The sequence below is a fragment of the Aulostomus chinensis genome, chromosome 14, assembly GCF_037954235.1.
Source record: "Aulostomus chinensis isolate RoL2024-O1b breed Wild chromosome 14, RoL_Achi_v1.0, whole genome shotgun sequence".
Lineage (NCBI taxonomy): Eukaryota > Metazoa > Chordata > Actinopteri > Syngnathiformes > Aulostomidae > Aulostomus > Aulostomus chinensis.
The window spans coordinates 1,202,773-1,226,362 of record NC_141333.1 but is presented as its reverse complement, the minus strand read 5'-3'; the positions used below and the strand labels follow the sequence as shown (position 1 = coordinate 1,226,362).

At 47.8% G+C, this 23,590-nt stretch overlaps 1 protein-coding gene across 4 annotated transcripts in view; it reads right to left on the bottom strand.

Annotated features, from left to right (window-relative positions):
* Nucleotides 1–18,297: 18,297 nt before the first annotated feature.
* The window catches only part of ntmt2 (N-terminal Xaa-Pro-Lys N-methyltransferase), a 13,821-nt gene continuing 8,528 nt past the window's right edge, over nt 18,298–23,590 (bottom strand). For 2 of the 4 annotated variants that reach the window (XM_086224753.1, XM_086224755.1), the window contains 5 exons: nt 23,153–23,325; nt 22,019–22,137; nt 21,850–21,922; nt 21,604–21,766; nt 18,298–21,381 (listed from right to left, as the gene is read on the bottom strand). In XM_086224753.1, coding sequence (XP_086080879.1) covers nt 21,125–21,381; nt 21,604–21,766; nt 21,850–21,922; nt 22,019–22,137; nt 23,153–23,325 — 785 coding nt within the window. In that variant the 3' untranslated portion in view covers nt 18,298–21,124. Of the gene's footprint in view, nt 21,382–21,603; nt 21,923–22,018; nt 22,138–23,152; nt 23,326–23,590 lie in introns of all 4 variants that reach the window. The other 2 variants (XM_086224757.1, XM_086224754.1) reach the window with 2 other exon arrangements.

Sequence of the window (23,590 nt, the reverse complement as noted above, 5' to 3'; positions counted from 1 at the left end):
GCACGCACACACACACACACACGCACATGCACAAACACACTTTTCTTACTTTTTCATTCAGGTATCACCAGGTCCCCCTAAAACTACTTAGAGCCTGCACCTTAGACCCTGCACCTTGCTCTTCAGAACCCTTAAATAGGGTCCAAAACCTCCCACACGTCCCTCTGGGAATCGGCCCATCCAGGCAAACGTCATGTGTGGAAATTCGCCATAAAATGATCTGGTCAGTGCCACGAACACAGCGGCGTACATGTGGATGCTGGAGCGGTGCATCAACACGGCTGCCATATTGGTCGGGTCCAGCTGTGCCCCTGACACGTGTATGCAGCTGAACGCAGCATCTCCATCCACGATTAACCTCCCCAGAACCGGTTGAGTTTCAGCCGGTTTGCTTCGTTATCAATGCCGGACATGTCCGGATGCTTCAGGTACAGGAAGAGTGGGAGTCTCCACCTGAGTGATTGAGCAAGGCATCAATCATTGTTGTCTAATACGGCTCTGAATAAACAAATCCTTTTCTCTCTGCACATAAATACTCACCATGATGTCACTTTGTAATGATGGAAGTAAAAGCTCATTTCATTTCTGGAACATCATTCAACAAATGCAGCAACCAACAGTCATTAGCAACTAACGTGAACGACAACCAGTCAGGTGAGGAAACGCTGTCATTCCCAACTTCATAACATTTCATAACTTACACAGTAACACCTGCCGCCACACAATGATGATGTCATCCTCATCATCTTCATCTCTGTTCTGCCTCCATCTTACACAAGCTAGCATTAGCATCAGCTACTATCAGGACACTCATTCACTTGATGTTAGCTTCAAAAAGTGCCGCTACCACGGCAAGTTGATTACGTGTTGACATGAAACACAACACAGCCGTAAAAGTTAGACAGACCAAACTCTTTCTCACCTGGGAGACGCTGAACGCGTTCCTTAGGTTTGGCTTTTTTTATACAAACATCCAAAAGCAGGGTTACAGGCTTCAGTGTGTGAGTGTGTGAGTGTGTGTGTGTGTGTGTGTGTGTGTGCCACTCATGGTTCACATCCTGGAGGATCAGAGGCTGAGGGTGGACCACATCAGAAACTGAGCCAATTCTTTCAGACCTGCATTTCACCATTTAGAACATATTATTTTCTACACTAGTGTTGCACAACAGCTGAATAGTGACGGTGCTGATTTCTCCTGGGAGGGCCTGATCCTTGAATGGGCAGGCCTGGCCCCCAAGGGCCCGCCCTAAACACCGGGACTGCATCCAAAGACAGAACACTGCAGCAAACAAACATGGAAATCTGAGCCAAGCAGTTGGAGCCAAACCTGGAGGCGTGAGAACCATCGAGAGGAGCCATCATGACTTCATAAAAGCGTTTAGTTCTTCCCACATGTCTCTGATGGCGAACAAGCTGCTTCCCTCAACACGCAGAAACAAACACAAACAGACAGAAGGTGCACACGAGGTCCTCCGTGATTGAAGCAATTATACAACTACGACACCTGTTAACATTCACGTCTGTTACTGTGTGTGTGCATGGCCCGAATTATGGTGAGAGAAATCATTTCCCACCACCGCTGCCGCTGCGCTTTGTACAACAACTCCACTAACCTCTGGCCCGCAGAAGGCAGATTATTACGAGAATTTAGCTTAATGAAAACAGACACGCTCACATTAAGCCATCACGGCTCGCTACAGAGATTACAGCATCCTCCGTGAGTCAGAAGTGTGATACGCTTCATGTGGACGAGGGAGAGCGAAAACACATGGATCCACTTGGATGTTATAAATCTGGAGGCTTAACGGTGTCCGAGGTCAGGACACGCACTCGCACAAAACACACAAACACATTCTGAACCCATAATCAGACCTGATTTGTGCCATCAGATATTTATGATTGTACACACTTGCAAACATCCAGCTTGAGCGGAGTGTAGCTCAGTGTGTGTGTTTGGGGAAGCTTCCAGATGAGACTGTAATTGAAAACAAATCCAGTTTTTGGTTTGTTTGTTTTTTTAGCTCTAATGAGGTTAAGTCATCGTTAGTGTCGTCCAGTCAGAGTGAAGAATCACGGGAAAACAAGAGTCGCCACCCTGCGTCCGGGCCGCTCCTCCGTCATGGGAGAATGAAGCGGGCATCAAACCTCATCCATCCATTCAGCTGCTGGACGGACACACACACACACACACACACACACACGCTCACAGTGAGGTTGTCACCTTCAGCAGATGAGGGTCCATGTCAGTTAAAGAAGTGATTTTTCATCCAAAAACCCTTGGGAGGTTTAAACCCCACAGATCTGAAGCTTCACTGCTGCTGAGACAGACGCGCCGAGCTCGGGTCACCGGGATGCACCAGAACCACAACTCTTCTGGTTTGTTCATTTTTTCTCTCTTTTGAGGACCTGGATTACACATCAGTGAACCGGAGAGGTAGTAAAGGGGCGTGTCTGGCCAGCGTAGCTGTTGTTCGCTTCCCGGCGTCGTCTCTCCTACAGTTCAGATTCAGATGACTTTATTTATCCCGAGGGGCAATTAAAGTACGGTACAGTACAGGTACGGCTCACTCTTTTTCTCCAAGCAGGACGAAGAACCTTGTGCTGACGTTTTTATGTCGCCAGAGATTCTGTATCATAGCAACCGAGGGCTGAGCCTCCACCACTCAGAAACGCTCCCAGCTGGGCGCCACTCCGGTTGACACCAGGCCCGAACCTGGATGGCAGTTATGACAAAATGGCGTTTTCCAATCAAGAGGTCAAAGGTCAATGTGGCGTTATTAGGATGACTCTTTTCTGGCTGTATTTTAATCACCGTTATCTGCTGTTAACATGACCCTCCTCTAGTATTCAGGTGTACAGATAAATGCAGTATTTTTACTTTGTCACCTCCCACCTCTGCTGGTCTTTTTGTGAATATTTAATATTTTTATGCATTCTATTTTTTTACATTAATTATTATTAGTAGTAGTAGTTGTAGTAGTAGTAGTAGTTCTAACTTGCGACCACCGACCCAAATAGGGTTTTAAAAGGAAAAAATCTGACGTTATCGTGGTAAGAAAAACTTTTACCCAGTCACAGCCAACTGTGGTCCATGACACCGCACGCACACACACACACACACACACACACACACAGTCCCAGCCTTTTATATTTGAAGTGAATGTGTGTGTTGATGTCAGCAGGAACAAAGTCTGCTCAGACAGCTAACAGACGAGTCTGCTGGGAGTTTCCTGGTCACCACATCTCCAGCGAGGTGGCGGATCCTGCGGTATTCAGCCTCGGTGCAGCGCATCATCACCAGAAACCTACAATGTCTGGCAACCTCGCAAAGCACAGCGAGAGCGTGCCCTCCAACTGTAGCACAACAAAAGCTTTAAGCTGTCAACATGCACCCATCTGGAGCCAAAGAGAGAGGCCTCATTGTTCTCCCTGCCTCCGCGTCTCCTCGCCGACCCCATCTTCCTGTTGTGCTGGCTTGGCGGCGAGAAGGGGCTTTTTATTTTGGTTTCTCTGCTGGAGGTCAAAGTTCCCTGGGATGTGGAATCAGAGGAGATGTTGCCATTTTTTCCCCATCCCTCATTTTTTCAACCCTTCCCAGCATCCCCCTCTGGGATGGGGGGCAGCGCATTTCATCTTTCTTGAGAAACGTCAGCGTGGGGCTGCGTGATCACACAGCGTGCCGCCGGCTGCAGGCACGCAATCCCACGAATGACGAGTGAGCGCACGTGGGAGCGCACGTGCTGCTGCTTCATACAGTTGCTCAAGTTTCTCTAATAACTTGATTGAAATGATAAATGTTGCCATAGTTTGACTCAACGTAGAGAAGGAGGGGCCACCACCTCACTGCCTGGCGGCGGCAGCACGGCACTAAGAAGAGGACCGGGCAGGGGTCCTCTGGTGGACCCACAAGTTACCCTGGTCAAAGTGAACCAGCGGACTCGCGTGGTTGTCACAACAAGCATCTGACAGGTTCCAGATTCCGGGATGGTCTCATAGAACCAGATGGTTCTAAAAGGTGCCAGCACACGAGCGCTCGCTTAAGCTCTGGTTTGTATTTCTGTCAATCATAATCCTCGTGGGCGGTGCTAAACCAGGATACAGCCAGAAAACGTTGAGGGAGTAAATTCTATTTTTTCAATGAGTATGAACATAAATATAAACAAGTGTCCTAGAAAAATGGAACAGACCTGCATTGGTTTACGATCCAACCCTTCATTAAAACTTGCCTTTTTCAGTACATCGATGCTACCAGCTAGCTAGCGTGGTCGTTGCTGCTGGGGGGGGGCTGGCATTTCAAGAGCTCAGTGATTAGCGATGTACTGATGTGGTACAACAGTGAAAACGCGTCGATCACCTGTGACTGCATCATGACACTTCCTTTGTTTTTCTGTGTTAAATGTCAGAATGGTGGCTGGGTGGAGTTCACGCTGCTCAAAACTGGCAACAGCTCACCTAGGAGGGAGAAGCTGATGTTATTCTAGAGAGGTGTGTGTGTGTGTGTGTGTGTGTGTGTGGCTCTTAAGGGGCCTGGGACAATTACAGTGAGGCCTTGAGACCATTTTCTCCAAACACAATCAGACCAACATTTCTTTCCTTGTTCTGGTTTTCTGCGGCTCGTCTGCGCTCTTTCCTCTTGACTCAGATGTTTTGATGACACACCTCCATGCGATGCCAGGTAAGCATCTGACGCAGCGCTGAGTGGGCAGCAGATGTGTCCATGAGCGGCGGCGGAGGCGGCGGCAGAAGCTGAGATGACTCTCCCTTGTTGTTGTGCAGCAGAATGATGAGTCATTAGGAGTTTTTAGGAGGCCTTTTTCCTCCTCCCAGCCCGTCCTCCCGCTCGCCGGCTCAGACCGCCTCCTCATCGTGAGTTAGGGGAGTTTAATATTTTCCGTGCGCTGTGTCCAGGACATTTACAGTTGGCGTCAGGGTACGCTGTTGGTCTGAGGGGAGGCACTTTGAAGTGTTTGTGGTTTCGCCACATCTGCAAGCAAGATGTGGGGCTGGGGGTTCGGTGGGTGGAGGGAGGGGGTGGCGGCTCAGAGGGGGAGGAGGAGGGGGAGGGAGTGTCTGTCAAGTCTCCTAACGTCACGTGACAATGAACAACATCCCTTAACTCTTTCCCAGGATCTGCGGGCCGAGCGGAGCAGCCAGTCGTTAAACCCTCATTTCTCAGAGGGAGAAGCGAGTTTCTCTGGCTGTGTTTGTGTACTCAGGAAGAGGAGGCCGTGAGCTGAGGGGGACTTTCCCAACATGTGTCTGTCAGGGAGGTGTCCACGCTAATGTTGATAAATGCCTCACATTACGGCACCGTTTAGGCTCCGAACGAGAGCCGATTAGATGCTTGTTAGTGCTTTGCGGGATCATTATTTTCAGTTTGTTTCACACGTCTAAAAATAGGCAGAATGGCTGTAAAATCCAAACGTCGATATTTTAAAAACCACAGGGCCGGGGTGAAGCCAGGGTGGAGCCGCGGTGCCCCATTAACCACACCACAGGGCCCGTTAAACCTGCTGTCACACGACAGTTGACGCTTCACCCTGCAAGCGCCAAAGCAAAGGGGAGCGTCTACCCAGAGTGAAGCCGCCGCCGCCGCCGCCGCCGCCGCAGGGACATCGGTTTAATCATCAGTTTATGGAGCTGAATTTCGCTGAGCCCATCGCTGCCGCGCCCACAAGTATTTGCACATTTCATTAGCTTGCAGGCTGTGCGAGGGTGGCGAGCTGGTGTTGATCCCAGCGCTGGAATTTGGGCTTTATTTTCCACTTTTCTTCTCACCATAGCTCCCAGACGCCAGCGCTGCCATTTGCTACCATTATTAAAGTCATATTTCACAGTTCGGTTCATAAAATCACTTGCTTCAAATTAGCAGCCCCCCTCCCTCCCCCCCTGTTCGCAGCAGGCGAGGCTGATGAGTTAGTGCTGGTTTTCACACGGCCGATGCCATCGAGCTGTCAGCTGCCATCTCGGGTCGGGATAACTGGGCTGCTCCAGGTTCAGGTTTGAGTCTTGGCCTCTGAACACATGGCTGCAAATTTCCTCAAGCCATAAATACTGAGATGTTCTAGACCATCCATGAAAGAGAAGGTAACGCCTGCGCACGCCGTCCAAGCCACAGACCTTTAGTGATGACGACGTTTCGACCTCATTTAGTTCTTTGTGAGTTTACAATATTTAGAAAATTGAAAACACACCAGTATTTCAACCTCATTTGCGCCAACGTGCCGACCGGCTGCATGGTGGCAGGTGTGGTTAACCACGGCAACCCAGTGACAATTCCATTAAATACATTTTTAAAAAGTACATTGAATCACTCTTTATTTTGTATGATATCTCTACAGTTGATTTTCACATCTTATAGAACTCACATTTTTGGTGATACTTTTGCCGATGTTTATCACCAAACAGAATATTTGGCATAGAAGGTTTGAAATTGACTTCTTGAAATGTTGTTGACATCATTCCATATTTTTGTCTTCTTCTAATAAAACCTTTTCATGGTAAAACAAACGTTACATTAAATCAGTGACAGAATTCAATCCAGAACATTGGGCCACAAGAATTGAATATTAAAATACTGAATATTAAAATACTGAATATTAAAATACTGTTGATTTGTGTAACAGCTCTATTGTTTTTTCAAATAATGGCAACAGGATTCCTGCCGGCTTCGTCAGATTCACCTTAACACTCGACTATTTTAGGACCTCCACAAAGGAAAAGAAAGAATAAATGAGTCCCATAATTCCTTCAACAAGAAAATATTCAGTCATTCACCATTTATCTGTTTGTGTCTGTTCCTGTCCCTGGATTAAAACTATTTGGGGATTTTACCGCTCAAACTGCTTCTTTTTCCCTCAGGAATAAAAGGTGCGAGGGCTCTGGCGTGCAGGCTGTCACGGCATCACGTTTCCCACGTTAGCCAAACATTTAAATATCTTTCACGTGAGAAGAAAATAAGGAAATCACAACCTGTCACACAATAACCCCCAATTTCCTGCTTTACCTCCCTCTTTATTAATTCTTCCCTTGTTGTTGCATTCATTCACTTTTATTCTACACTCTTTACATTTTTATGATTTGCAATGTTATGCGCCGTTACGACGGAGTTGCAGCTCTGGAGGAGAGGAAGGCGTTCCTCTGTCCTGATATGTGGACATCAGCATGTTCCCTCACCTGCAGCTCCACTTTAGCATCTTTCAGCTCATTGTTTTGGCTCTCCTGTTGTGCTCCCATCAGTAGTTTTCCGCAGCATCCAGCTGATGGTTTAAACGTAAGAGCGCTAATGAATTGCAAACAGACGGCGTCAGCGTCAAGCTGGTGAGCAGCGTTCAGCGGCTGAGTCTCTGTTTGATGGATGACACGTTTGCGTGTTCATGAGAACATGCAGCCCACTCACCAAACGCTGTGATTGAGCAATTCTGTAAAACTCCACTTCACATTTGTTGGCAGTGTTTTTGACTGTTTACTGCCAGCTTTGTAAGATCGGTTCTTCCCTAAGCTTCCTGCGAGTGCAGCCACAGGAAGGCTGAAGCTTCATCTCAGACACCTCGTTAAAGCTCCGCTCATCAAATTCTCAGGTGTCAATCATGGACTTGGAGCAATGATGACGGAGGAAATTAGGGATGAAAGGAGAGAAATTAAAGAATTAAACTGATCTGAAGTGATTGACGGAAACCTACGACGGGTGGATGAGGCCAACACCGATTCCCAAACCACAAGCAGTCAGCATCTTTGCCTCCCACCGCAGCTTCGACCTCGAAACTACAAGCTGAACTGAAACATGTTAAAGTCTATAAAAGTATTAAATTGTCGCAATTAAAGAGCCTCTTGTTCTCTTTCTCGACCACAACCTACAAATGACCACGGCAACCGACGTAAGTCACATGGTCGGTAGTTCAGAGCCGTCTGAGTTGCCATAGAAACTGTTTGGAGATTCCTTCACCAACCATCCGTCAATATTCATTCGTCCTCACTTCTCTAAAGGAGTCGATGTTTCTACTGCAGTCCTTCAGCGAGAGGCTCTGAAACAAAGGAAAATTCTCAAAGTTGCAACACCAAGTGACAGTGACAAAGGAATCCTGTCACAACAGCGAGCAACAGAACAGCAGATGTGGGCGACAGGTCCACATCGCCCAGGCTTTCAACAGCGCCTCATTTCAAGTCTATAGAAACACAATAAAACCTTAAGCATCACTGGCGATGGTATGTGGGGGCGGGGCCTCCTTCTTGATGTGAGCCACCATCAATACCAGCATCCACCAGACTTTGTTCTCTATTTGCTGACCGATGCATTTCGGCTATGAGCTCAACAGTCGGCGTTGGGTCCGACGCGTTGGGCCCGAAGATGCCTGACTGCTGGTGGTGTGAGAGTGTGTCAGAGGTCACGCGACAAAAGATCACATTCCCCAATGAAGCCGATCAACTCCAGGAGCTGACGTAGAAGCCAAAGCCGGTCGCTACAGCAACAGTTAGCCTAACCTCTTCAGGGGCCGCCATCATTGTTGGGAGCTACCAGTCTGTGGTAACAGCCACATCTCCTCAAAGAATGCTGACTGGTGTAAACCACTGGTGGTTCCGGAGCCAATGGAAACATTTCTCTCGTGACCTCCTGAACCCAGCCGCCTCTCTGGGTAACGTGTTTCTACTGAAGGTGCCGGATGATTCCGCGGTTTCACTCGCTCAACGAACCCAGCGGGTTCTCGTCTTCTTTTACGAGTACAGGATTTTCCCTTTAATTCTCTCTTATGTGAAACTAAACAAATAAACCTTTTTTATGGTGAGTTTCTGGAAGTAAACAACGATGAACCGCTAGCAAAACGTAGCCACATCAATCTACAGATGTCAAATGTGAAACGTTATTCTTTGCTTCGACAATCACTGTCAATAATCATTTCAGTTACACCCAAATTACTTCTCGCGATCCTCCCTCCCTGGAGCAGCCAGTCCACATGAAGGCTTGATTGCTATTAGGTTTGACTAAAAATGTCACCCATGTGAGTCCAATAAATTTCTCCGCTCACATCTTAACCGCCGGGTGTTTCAATGTTCCCCTTGTATACAAGCCCAGGAACACGACTGAACAATGTCTCCCCCGTCATAAAGTCCTTTCGTGTGGTTTTAAAAGTTCACATCCTGTTTTCCTCAAAATGCAAACACCCTGTTGAAGGTTGTGGAGCTTTGAGTGGTTCAAAACCAGCAGGGGAAAAACACAGAGCAGAAGATGCTGCTGCTGCTGCTGCTGCTGCGTGGGAGCAGGAGGAGGAAGTAGCGTCAGCCTGAAAGAGGCCTTCACTGTCTCCTTGTCCGTCTCAGTGTTTTTGCTTTCGAAACATCCAGATTTGAAAATAAACCCCTAATTACTTTATTCCAAGTGACCTCTTGTGGTCATGTGAGTTGTGCTGTCTATGCTACAGTGAGCTCATCCTGAAGCTACGTTAGCGTAGCCACCAAGTGAAGCTGTTTACAGCTGTTAGTTCATGGAACTGGACCACTGTCCTTGTCCCAGTATACATGGATGGGGAGGAATCCATCTACTCACAACATGTCCGCCTCCAGAACAGTAGGTGGCAGCACCCCTTACAGCTGGAGGCTGTCAGGCCTTTTGGGACTCAAACCAAAGCATCGAGTGGCGTCGCTGTTGAACGACATCGTTTTGCCTTGTTGTTACCATAGTTCTGCCTCCTAGGGAGACACTGTTGCTGCTCAGCTTCCAGGTTAAACCCATCAGAGGATCCCACAGGACGCAGGCTCACTGAAGTCTACACATGCCAGAGACATTGGCTTTACAGTGGTTGATGAATTTGATTTTTCCTAAATAGGATCATCATCATTTAGCTGTTGTTAGCTGTCTCCATTAGCATCAAGCTAAATATACGTGGCTGGTTTTTCCTGCATTCTAGAGTCCTTAAGAAGTAATGCAGGAGGGAAAATCCATCTGAGTGAGTTCCTGGAAGATTATATTTGTAGGGTGTATGTTCAATTGTGTATTAACAGAGAATTGTTTTATGATAGCATCAAATATTTTTCACCGATTTTCGACTAACATGTTTCATTGCAATTTGAATCCACTTTAATCATATAACAAAATACTGTTATCTTCTGAGTGTCAATCACATATATTGACAAAAAATATTGCAAAGCTATGCAGAATCAATTTTTCCCCAACCCTTAACAGTTAGTACGCAGGCTAGCATCCTTCAGGGAGTTGCCATGGTGCTAATCTAGTAAGAATAACCAAGTTAGCAGGTGATGCTAGCAGTGTTGCAGCAGAGTTTGTCTCTCGTGCATTGCTAATGTGAGAGGTGGATTCGTGGAGCTTAAACTGGTCTGTGTATCAGGATGCCATTCTGTGGTCGTCATGCAGGGTTATTGTGGGAAGAGCTGGCTTAAAAAAACTGGCAGTAAAACACTGCCAACAAATGTAATATGGAGTTTTACAGAACGGCCCTGTAGGAGCATTTGGCGAGCAGGCTGCAGGCTCTCGCTGCATAAAAGACCTTCGCACACAAAAGGCTCCACAAGTGAAATTGAATAATAAACTGTTGGCATCAACCCGCAACTTATTATGAAGGCTGAACCCCCACCGGCAGAAACCAGCTCTGCCTCTCAAGATCAAGAGACAGGAAATACCTGCCGCTGAAGGGCCGAGTCTCCCAGGTCCCAGCAGATTTACTGGAGCAGCTAATGGCTCCAGCAGCGAGGCCTGTTCCCCCGCCCTCCTCCACACGAATACATCAGATCACACGCACGGCCACGCCAAAAAAACACACACATACACACACACACACACACACACACACACACACACACACACCCTTTAGGCAGCTATATTTTATGTAATAAATGTCAATATGGTGATGAACCTACAGAGAATTCTCATAGCTACAGCTTGATGTTTAATCTGACGGTGATGGTTGATTCCCGTGGCTCTCATAGTGGCGTTTACATCGGCGGGAGGCCGCTCCACTGTCCACCGCCAAACGGCTAACGTACGTCGTGGAGCACTGAACTGCTAAAGAACTAGAGATTTCCCTCTGGAGTAGGTCGAGAGCTAATTCAGAGCTACAAGAGCGTGAATATTGAACCACCAGGAAGACAGGAACATGACCCCAAATAAATGATAACGTTGCTCTGTCAGCGCTGGCGGTGGAGACAAGCAACCGTGAGTGAGAGGCGTGTTTGGGACTGACTGAAGTGCAGTTTGTGATGGAGTGAGGGCCTTACCTGCAACTGATGGGCTAGCAGCAGGACCTTTTGAAGATAAAACTGCCGAATTTTAGTGGTTCTTTTTGTTGTGACAGTTGGAGGCACCTGTCCAATCAGCCTGCTGATGTGTCACACCTGGCAGAGCTTCTTGGCAGCCTCTTCTGGTCCTCCAGCTCAGACCAGCTAGAGCTGCTCAACCAGTATCGACACTCATGTTGCTCCTTCGCCAGTCCGACAGTATTTGAGACCACAACAGAAAGAAGCCCCACGTTTCCCAGACGTTCCTCTGGTTAATCAGCACCTGCAGCTCCGGAGCTCCTCCCACCTGACATGAAGGTCTTGGCTCAGAGATCCTAAACCACTTGGAATAGAAATACTAGCAACATTTTGGACCCAATAAAAACATGTCAAGAAGGATTTCACCCAGTAATATAATTTAAGTAAATTTCTACTTCTATTCTGCACTGTTTAAAAGTTCTGTGGCTGTTTTTCTCTTTAAAACCTCATTTGTTTCCTTGAGATTGTTGCATCTCGCACGGTTAGGGTTTTGCTGAGTGAATGACCAGGCTCCCGATGACAGGTCGTCTCGGCTGGCTGAACCCGGGAGTTCCTGGTCAGCGTGGTCCTTCTGTTCAGTGTAACAGCCGTTTCACCTGGCTAGCATGTACAGCAGCAGGACCCGACCCACCTGAGTGGACCAGGGCCATAATTAACGTGAAAGACAACTTCATGTTTATGCTGCAGTGACTTGTCAAACGGCTTCTCCAAGAACTGCATTCAACAGTGGAATCACTCTATTTCATGTTATGTCGGTGTTAAATGCTTAAGTTTACTTTCCTAAATTAGCCTTTGACATGTGGCTAACATGTTAGCTGTCTGGCTAGCTGCTAACAGCTAGGTCACCCACAGCCTCGTCACTGTCTCGGTTTGTATTGGTGATGCCCAGGCTGGGGGAGTTTTGTGATTTTGTTTTTATTCTGTCAGCAGAAATTGTGCAGGATTCCAGCAGCAACCATGGTGGAGCGTTCCAAATTCCAACTGTCATGATGATTCTCTAATTTTTGGTCCAGGCCAGAATAAAACAGGGTTTCTCTCATCAAAACTGTGATTTTTTCCAAACTGTACATTTCAAATGTTCCTTGGCCTCTTCAGTGTGTTTGGAGTAAAAGTTGGTTTTGCTGGGCTGCCCAAGTGTCCATGTGGCAGTAAAGTTAAGAAAAACTTTTTGTTGCCTCAGACATTTTGTTTGAACAATCAATTAAAACACAAAACATCTAACTGACTGGAACATTCCCAGATGGAAAGTTTCCTGTCTCCCGGCTGCCTGATCAGGCACTAAAGCACAACTCAGACGTTTCTAAGAAACTGACAGGGTTTCACAACTCCGGGAAATCATCAGTGCCACTGCGTGAGCTGATTTCACAATGGACGAGTAAACAATAACTTCATTACAAATGTGTTTGTGCATAGATGTGATTGGCAGACGGTGGGGGGGGGTCACTGAGCCACGTGAATCTGCTTTTTCCTGTTGGTTAACAACACAACTGCTGCCCAGCTGACACGGATTCAGAGGCTGGGGTCCCGACATCAGACAGACGTTTCAGCTCAGTAGAGAGCAGGTGGCATCGCTGCTGAAGTCCTGGGTTGTTCTGAGATGGAACCTGGAACCTGCAGGTTCACACCCATCCATCCATCCATCATCCATCACTCATCCATCTGCTTACCTGTTAAGGGTGGTGGGGGGTGGAGCCTATCCCAGCTGACATTGGCTGAGAGGCGGGGTTCACCCTGGACGGGTCACCAGTCCGTCTCAGGGCCATCAGGAGCAATCAGGGGTTCAGTGTCTTGCTCAGGGACACTTGGACATGGTCACCAGGGGAAGTGGGGATGGAATCAGCGACCCTTAGGTTGCTAGACGGCCACACCTCCGAGTCACGCCGCCCCAGGTCTCAACACTTAATGCCTCATATTTCACCCTCTAAACCAGTAGGGGGCAGCAGACGACAGGTGCGTTCAGGTGTCCACCTCGACTGTAAGGAAAGGCTAACTCCTCCAGCATGAGCCCACATTCTGGTTCGTGACTGATGACCACGATAGCTGAGTTTCTTCGCCGCCACCGCTTGGTGACCAGCTAAGAGGAGTGGATCCTCGAGGACCGACGTGGACTGCTCTTCTTCTTCTTCGCTGACGGTGACTCACTGTCACCAGGCAACAAGCAGAATTGCATCATTAATCACAGATAAGAAAATCTCCATCCCCACACTGAGATGATCTCCTTACTTGATCAGGAGGACTCTCTCTCCTGGTCTTCCTCTTCTTCAGGTTATCATCACGCTGCGTTCACGTCATCGCTTTGGGCGTGGAGCAGTCACACTTGGTCAATGTAAAGCAAACCAAACAGTCCAGGGTCACTGGCATCAACCTGCAGACAGTCCCTGTTGCCATAGTAACCCAACATGGCACAGGCCAAAAACAAGTCAGAAACCAAACGCCTACATGAAAATACAAGTAAAAGGTTGAGAGGCGAAGGAGAGGAAATCAGTCGAGGAATCTCCCGGAGGCGAGCAAGGAGCTGATGAGCTCGTACCGAGACATGTCAGATGTCACCAACCGGCGTAAAACGTCACCATCGAATAAAATACAAGTCGGCGACCAAGCACAGACATCAGCAACCAGAGCATCACCACGTCCTTCAAGGTTCCAGAAGCATCAGGAGATCAAATATGACATCATCATTGCTCAGGCAATAAAACCCAACAGCAGAACGACCTTCTGAAATAAGATATTCATAATGAAGTAATTAAAAAGGTAAACTGCCATGAAAGCCAAGAGCAAAGACTGTTCAGCTGTGTTCATATTTGGTGTGAAGGTCAAGCAGCGAGACATTATTGTGCGTCTGTGTACAGAGAGCAGGAGAGAAAAGGAGAAAGAGACAAAGAGGGAACGATGGAAGAGGCAGATGAAAGCCGGGAAAGGGTAGAGGAGTGAGAGAGAGGAGCACAACTCAGGAATGATACAAGGAGAACAGAATGGAGCAGGACGGAGGGAGAGAAAGGATGATGTCAGCGATATTTTAGGAACGTTTCTCATGATGAATGAAGAATCTGATGCTGCCAAATAACTGGCGTTCATTTAGGAGAGTAGAAACTGGCCAGCTGTAGCACACACACACACACACACACACACACACACACACACACACACACACACACACACACACACACACACACACACACACACACACACAACCTTTTACTTATATCTTTGTGAGGACTTTCATTGACGTGATTCATTCCCTAGCCCCTCCCCCTAATCCTAACCATCTCAACTGACTCCCTGACCCTGACCTTGACCCTAAACCTGACCTGAACCTGATTCTAACCTTGACCCTAAAACCAAGTCTTGACCTTCAAACAGCCCTTTAAAGAAGTGAGGACCTGCTAAAATGTCCTCACTTTGTTGGTTAAATACGTATTCTAGTTCTCACTATGTAGCAAGTACAAGAACACACACACACACACACACACACACACACACACACACACACACACACACTTGACTCCTTAGAAACACACTGTCCTGGCGCTCTGCTCTGACTCACGTAGGAAAAAAGACTTCATCTTGGGAGTAAATTGGCTCGGTGGAAAGATGATTGGTCGGGGCATAATGTGCACATGCGAGTGATTTCGAGTCATTACGGCGTGATCTGAAAGGTTGTGGAATTGAAACCAGCACGTGGGACGGAGCTTCCAAGGGCACCGAGCAGCAGCGCCGGCCGGGCCCGCCAGCAGCTCCACATGTCTGACACCACGGCAACACTGAAGTGGCAGGAATTGTGGGTAAATCTAATTGGGTGGCTCGGTGCTCAAACCTCACTCAAATCACTGAAATGAGGTGTTTGTTGTACAAAATGTAGCAACACAATATGTGTGCACTTGCACTTACCACACACACTCACTCACACACACACACACACACACACACACACAGGGATGCCATCATCTGGTGTTAGTTTCCTGCTGTGATTGGTTTGTTGTTTGTTGTCGGGGGCTAAACGTGTCTGTTGAAAGGTGAACGTTCGCCACATGGCCTGCAGTACGTGGACGCCAAAACATGACGGTCATATGGGATATTGAACTTGTGATCGCGTTGCCATGGTGCTGTCAGTCTTCCTCTGAGGTAACTGGACCAAATCTCAAACAGACAGCTTCCCCACCTGGCGAGTGTCACCGAAGCTGAAGTCTGGCTGGTGGCCAGCAGGGGGCGACGGCTGTGGTTGGAGAGGGAAGTTGAACCTGATTCATCACCTCAGTTAATGACTTCTGGTCCCGGTCACTGCTTCACATCGTCTTGAGTCCAGCATGATGGTTACTCTGTACATTATGGTACCATTTGGAGTTTGACAGGTGATAGAGGCGCTTTAGGGCGGGGCTACCTTGTGATTGACACACCGCTATCATTGACAGTCAGGTTCCATCCCAGCAGCACATGTTCTTGCACACGAATCTGTTCTCTTACACAATCGGATGTTCAGGTTCGTCTTTCAGACAGGAAGCCAAGTGTGATGGCTGCGTCAGCAGGTGAGTGGGACCCCAGGCAGGAAGGTGTCACTGGAACCAGCAGGTTCTGGTTCTGGCTGTGAGACTAAACTGGTTTAAAACACTCATCCTGGTCTGGGACACGCTCAGAGTCTACGTACGCTGTATTCAAGGGTATACCATGAATGATTGCTGTTCAGTTTTCTAGTATTACTTTAACATGCAAGAGGCTACTCAGTGTTTCCCAACCCCTGGGTTGTGGCCCATGTGTGGGCTGGCCTACAGCTCTCACCTGCAGCTGTAAATATCTCCGTACTTTCAGAGGACCCACTTGGACGTGGCACTGGATCACTTAGCAGCTGTTTCAGGTTTGCCAGTTTTAGTGTTGGTACTCAATAAGGAGATCCAGTCCCTTTTTGCCACATGAACCAATTGATCTAAAATCCTGGAAAAATGGGACCTGGGTTCTGAAACACTGGAACTACGAAGCATGTACAGTAACTGGGACTAGCAAGGCTGCTCTTCTCTCTGACCAAGCAAGTAGACAGCACAAAGGGGGACGAGTCATTCTCTTCCCAAAAGTGACCCTCCTGCTGAGCAGCGTTCCATGGAAACCTTTGCTCACTGCGACAGAACGAGGAGTGAAGTTCCTCCCATCTGGAGCCGGTGTGGGAGCCAGAGTGTGATTCACTATTGTTGAGCCATGTAGGGCCGGTGTGTTTTTGGCAATACGTGCAGAGTCTAACCCTGAGGTGTGTGTGTATCATGTTCCCATCACAGAAACTACACAAACAACAAAAAACCTCCAGAACTCATGTGATAAACCACGCCCCCTGCCTGCAGGGGGAGCAGCCGCACAACATACCTTCACACAAGCGTTTCTCTACTTCAAGAATTGTCATCAATCCTAATCTGTTCTGGAGAGTTTGAGTGATCAGGAGTCGTGTGGGTCGACTGTAAGCTGCACATCAGGATGCTGCCATCTTCTCTGTCTGAACCACATTCATGTCCCCGGTATTGTCTACCTTAACGAATATTCTATTAGAAATATTAACGCTGCCATGATTTCTGCCTCAGGAAGGCTTCCATTACCGTCCGTTAGTTTGCCAAACCGAGCTCCTTAGATGGAGTTTTCAAACTTTTCTGTCCTTTGGGATTTGTTGGTTTTATATTTTCTATAAATGTGGTATGTTTGAACATACAGACACACGAACCAACCATTTCTCTCATTCTGAAGCTTTGACCTTCTGTGTCCAGGTGGAGTTGCGATGCAGGACTGGACCGAGGCGGTTTTAGGGAGGCGCTAATAAAGGGGCCACCTATCAGGATGGGTTCCAGCTTATTGGCGGTTGGCAGTTCTGAGGTTGTATCTCCTTCAGACCGCTGAGCAGGAGAGCAGGTTCCAAAGCATTGCATCTATCGCTGGATCATGACATGTTCAGGGTCGGGACCACAGAAGAGCTGTGCTAGTAATCCTGAGCTGAGTCGGGGAGAAAATCCCACCGTCAGACCCTCAACATGCTGGGACAGTTAAACCCTCCGTCGGCTGCCAACAGAAAAAAGCAACCCAAAAATCATCAGGTCTGTTTTTTTTCAGGGACATGATTTACTATGTGAACTGGAGATGAAGAGAAAGCACATTCCGCGGGTCTGAATCCTCCCAGGGAACCAAGGTTTTGCTAACTCCTCTCTGTCTCCCTGAAACCATCCAGAGACGAACTGACTGAGGTTTCTCTTGATTCCACAAAGACTCTGTCTGCTCAGGACCGAGGCGTCGGAGCTGAAGCTGCTTCGCCGTCTCGTCCATCTGTTGCATCTCTACAACAGGATGAAGGTGCGATTCAAAGGTGATCAGAACAAGGACGCCCGCCACATCTCACCCTCCACGCCAGGAGGGGGCAGCAGATTACCAGAATACTGGTGGGTTTATGTTCCAACACTCATTTCAGTCCAGTCATGAAGGACACCGTGACTCGATGTTTACCTTTACTGACTGTTTTATTTTGAAATTGTGTCCTTGCGTCTTGGTTTTCTTTCTACTTGTTCCTCTCTTCATCCTTTTCGGGCGTCTTAAACGATTCCCCTGCGTCTCCTCGGGTCAGTGGTCTTCGTCAACCCCGGCCTGCTCCCGGTGTCTCTGGCCCCATCGAGTCCCTCACGTTCTCCTCTTCCTACTCGTGTGATCCGTTGAGTTTGTATTTTAGTTTGCTTTGCTGTTTCACTCATTCCTGGTTCATCTGTTTCGTTTCCCCGCTGGTCTCCCTTGTTTTCCTGGCGTTTCCTCGCATTGTCAAAGTTTCTTTAAGACTTCAGTTTCCCAGAGTTTTATTAGTTTTTGTTGTTTCAGATTTCTAATGAAGATCTTTAGCTCCTCCTCTCCTGCCTCATCCTGTCTGCATTTGAGCTCTGCCTGTTGTGCCACAACCTGACAAAAGAAGGCTGGACGCTGAAAAGAATCAATCAATCAATCAATCAATCAATCAATCAATCAACTTTATTCATCCCACTAGGGCCTACTAGTTAAGAGCAGCATATTCTAGACTACAACCACATACACACCACAAAAACACACATGGCAGCAGCCAAGGAACCCAAGGAGCCGGAACACAGGTGAGACACTGCAGAGCTCCACACACTCAGTTGTCAGCCATGTTTTATATCCAGAACAACATTCTAAAACTCGTCCATGTTTTCTCTCTTTTATTCTCTGCAATGATCTCAAACCCAACAATCGTGTTGGCTTTTAGCTGAGGGAACCCATGGAGATGTTAACTTCCTGTTGGACTACAGAAGGACCTCCTCCCTGACACACTGACTTCCTGTTGGACTACAGAAGGACCTCCTCCCTGACACACTGACTTCCTGTTGGACTACAGAAGGACCTCCTCCCTGACACACTGACTTCCTGTTGGACTACAGAAGGACCTCCTCCCTGACATACTGACTTCCTGTTGGACTACAGAAGGACCTCCTCCCTGACATACTGACTTCCTGTTGGACTACAGAAGGACCTCCTCCCTGACATACTGACTTCCTGTTGGACTACAGAAGGACCTCCTCCCTGACACACTGACTTCCTGTTGGACTACAGAAGGACCTCCTCCCTGACATACTGACTTCCTGTTGGACTACAGAAGGACCTCCTCCCTGACATACTGACTTCCTGTTGGACTACAGAAGGACCTCCTCCCTGACACACTGACTTCCTGTTGGACTACAGAAGGACCTCCTCCCTGACACACTGACTTCCTGTTGGACTACAGAAGGACCTCCTCCCTGACATACTGACTTCCTGTTGGACTACAGAAGGAACTCCTCCCTGGCATACTGACTTCCTGTTGGACTACAGAAGGAACTCCTCCCTGGCATACTGACTTCCTGTTGGACTACAGAAGGACCTCCTCCCTGCAGCGCTCTACTGAGCTGCTCCCCTGCAGAGATACTGTCACATCAGGGCGTTTGGATACACGTCTTTGTCATAAATTAAATACCAGATGGAACTTAAACCTCAGCAGAGCCTTGATGCAGACGAACAAAGAAGCTTCATGAGACTGTGACTGCCCACCTTTCCCTCATAGACGGCCTGCTGGTGTGAAGGCGATCCATCCACTCTCCTGTCTCTGGGAGCCGCCTGGCGCGCAGCCCACCGCTCTGTTCTGCTGACGTGACTGGACAAATTAGCGTTACGCCTGCTAATAAACTCGAAGAGCTGCCGAGCGGCTGCAGGAGACATTGAGGAGAATTAGAAGTGATAGCCTGACTGTCAGCGATGCTAACCACTCCTGAAAAGGTGACAGCACATTTGGCTGCTATTTACTTGGGGGGAGAAGAAAGTACCTGCAAGTTTAACTTTGGGGTATTTTGATCTTTAATTCATACGGGATGTGGGTTTGGTCTATTCACATCTCAAAAGAGCCATTCTCATGTCACGCCCCTTCAACACTTTGATGATCTGGGGCGGCTCCTCATTGACAAACTGTCCTTTCATAAAGAGCTCAGTGAGGAGCAGCCTGCAACACTCCCATCGAGTGTTTATGCACGCAAACGCTGAATATTTGAGGCGACTCCTGGATGTGTTTTATGCAGACAACATCTGACAGGCCTGAAATGAAGCCAGCGCAGATATGAAAGCAGGCACTGTCTGTCAAAACCAGGAAATAATCAACCCCCTCCAAACCACCTCAGGGGCCCAGCTGAAAGTCATTAGCTCGAAACAATGTGCTGCTTCTACTGTTAGTCCGAAAAAACAAGATAATAGCAATAATACCATAACGATTGGAGAGGATCTCAATTATCTGGTGTGTTTTGAGGCCACTCTTTGGAAGATTGCAGCCCGCTCACTGTCAGGGGCGTGGACAACTGTACTGACGGAATATTTAGGGAAAATTGGTCAGCGTTTATATTCCAGCCTTGATTATAATAGGCAACGATGATTACCCTTCTCTAATCCCATTAGCTTTTGTTTGAAACGTAGGATGAAAAACATCTCATGAAAAGAGCTTTCAAAAATCATAAACTACATCCATATGTCCTTACATTTTTTGATTCCACTTGGACGTGGACATGGCCTCCAGGTCGGACTGGGGAAGCTCATGTCCAAGTGCCTGCTTTCTACCTGATGGCCAGCAGGGAGTGCATTAGCTGCTCTGGTCCTCAGGTGCCACACCTGACCTTCATCATTACTCTGAAAGGTGCTTGTAACAAAGGTTTGAGAGGGTGTGGCCTCCCTGGAAAGAGATATTAGGGATCCTTAGAAAGCAACTGCATAGAAATCAGTGTACAAATAGTGCATAACTGTATTGATCCACAATATTACAAGCAAAAGTAGAAAAGAAGTAACTGTATAAAACTAAACTAATATTTACACCTGACACGCTACATTAAGACTTCATTTCCACCTGGTTGGAATTTTTGCTTCTTTGGAGAAGATCGAAAGGCATGAAAAGACACTGATGGAGCCTGGAGGTGGTCTCAGCCAGGTGCCAGGTCGCCTGACTCCGCCTCTTCCTGTTGGCCCTCCTTCTAGCTTGTGTCGAGCTACCTTTGGTGGTCTTGTGCAGTTACAGCTAGCTTCAGACAAACGGTCCTGCTGGTCTGGGACCGTTGTGGTTACTGGGGGAGTCTTAGCCTCAGATTGTTGTGTCTATGTTTGCTATCCACATTTTCTTTTTTTGTTTTTTCAGTCCAGGAACAAATGTTCTTCTAATTCAGTCGATTCAGCGTACATACCACTCACAATATGCCCACGTCAGCATTTATATGCAAAAAACAACCTATTTTCTTGTTTTATATTCGTTAACAGAGTGTCCAAACAACACAACCCCGTGTCTGAGTCTGAGTCTGAGCTTGGAAGCAGTGCTGGATGTTAAATGTCGCCACTATTTCATAGCAACCATCCAGACAGGCATGATGATCTCAGGGAAGCCTTCCTGCCTCTCCACATCCAGGACCTCCAGGCCAGCCATGGCGATGATGCTCCTCATGATGTCCAGGTGGCGACTGATGCTACTGTCCATGGTGTCCAGCTTGCAGCCCTGTCGCGCCATATTGTCCTTCATTATAATGACGCCATTTGGACGCAGACTCCTCTTGCAGCGGACCAGGAAGTTCATCAGGTCCTTGTCTGTCAGGTGGCCTGAAGAGACAGAAGCACCAGCGACATGACGGCCACAAACCGCTGAGACAAAAACAGCTCGGCCCGGTAAAAGGACTGAGGACTGATGGCTTCAGAAGTGCTCTTACCTAAAATTACACTGGGAGTTTACTTTTCAACAGTGAAGCTGGAACGTACATCAGCTAAAGTTCTACTGTCAGCCTGACGGACGAGGAGTATTACACAGTACTGCTACATACGTACATGCCACCCACTGCATCCAGATCACGTCGTACTTGTTCTTGGGCGGCGTGAACTCCTGCAGGTTGTAGCAGTAGTAGGTCTCGATGCGGTCCGCATCATCACCCAGGTACTCCTCATGTGCGTGAAGCAGGAAATGCTCCATCATGTCCGCCATCTCCATTTTCTCAAAGACAGGAAGGAGGACGCCTTTGGTGACACGGCCGATACCGGAGCCGCAGTCCAGAGCGCAGTGAGTGTCGGCCTTACCAGGACCCTGAGGGTGATACGGGACGGGACCAAAGAAGAATCAGAACATGTTGCTGGAGGTTGAAGTCCTGACCTGGAGGACAAAGTGGGGTAATCAAGAAAATAAGAGCTCACGTTTCACAAACAAGAGGTGCATTTAAATGCCGGGTTCCTTGCAGCATGTGATTACCATATCTTTGGACGGCTCCGTGTTTTACTTCGTGCTGCCAGATGTCGGCATCTGGACCTCAAACACTCCGACGGCACAAACAAGCAGCCCTCAGTTACTCCCAGGAACCAAACTATGAACTTGACCACAGGGGAACAAAAAAGTCACCTCACTTGAAGCATATTGGTTTTTCTTCCTTTTCATTTGGTATTCTGACCTCACTGCAACCCCTCTGCATTAGGGGCCCTGCTGTATAATCGTATGAGAGATGGGGCCCCGAGGAGCTCCGTGCTGGTTACAGGAGGCTTCTCAGTAAATTACTGCTGTGTGTGTACGCATGTGAACGCGTGTATGAGGGTGTGTGTACGCATGTGCGTGTGAACACGTGTATGAGTGTGTGTGTACGCATGTGCGTCTGCTGCAGGTATTTTCGAGTAGAGATGTGCGGTTTTATCAGGAGCTGCTCATTGCTGCGCTCACAGTGTTTCGAAGAGTTGAGGTGTGGAAAAGAATTCTTTGAATTTATTTCGGTTTATATTTCTGGAATTTTCCATTTATGTGAACTAAACACATCCAAACAGTTGCATGAAAGCTTCAAGAGAGACGCTGTATGTATTGTAATGTATTTTCCTGCCAAGTCCTCACTAACAGGAGTCTTCAGCTCACTGAGGTGTTTCTCCCTCCTGCATCTCCTCTTCGTGACTCCAGGATGCAGGAAGAACCAGCTACGTAGATTTAGCTTGAGGCTAGTGGAGCCTGACAGCTAACAATTGTCCAGAATCATCAGTTCATTCGCTCTCCAGGTCGTCTATAATCCAGGTCTCCTCAATCCAGACAGAGGATAAGTAACCAACAAACACTTTGACTGGAGATAACAAACTAACAAAACACGTCCTGTTCCAAATCATGTGTTTCACATACGTTTGTAAGGCCTGAGAGCACGTGGGCGTTGGTCCTCCGTGGCCTGCTCTTTGACCTGAAGGTCCACTGAAGAGGATTTGTAATATTTTGCAGAACAGTGAGCCTCAGATGTTTGTGTTTGGTTGTGTTATGTTGCCATAGACTCTGTAGCACCGCTGAGGCGTTGGTGCTGCCAGGAAGCCTCGAAAGGAGAAGAACACTCTCAGTGTCTTGAGTCATTTCAACTGAACTCACCACAAACTTCCTTAGGAACTGGCGGGAACTCTCCAGATCAATGTTGGAGATCTCCACAAAATCTCCCATCATGCCCTCCTCTGAGGCAGGCACGTCCTCGTAGAACTGCTGAGCTCGGTAGTAGAACTGTTTCTCTCCCTTGATGTACTCACAGGTGACGGGATACAGCTTCACTGTTGGGACACAGGGAGGCAACACAGGGGTCTGACTAATTCCTGGAAAACAGTCACTCACATCAGCAGAGTTTTCAGTTATGAAATTGAGTTTACAACTTAAGCAAGTAGACAAGCAAGGAGGTTAGCTAGCCCCCAGTTAGCTAGCTAGCTAATTAGCTAGTTGTAGCAAGCTAGCTAGCTAAATTGAGCTAATGTTGCTAAAGATGGTAGTACTTCGGGGATCAATAAAGTATTCTGATTTCTCAAACTGATAAATACCCAT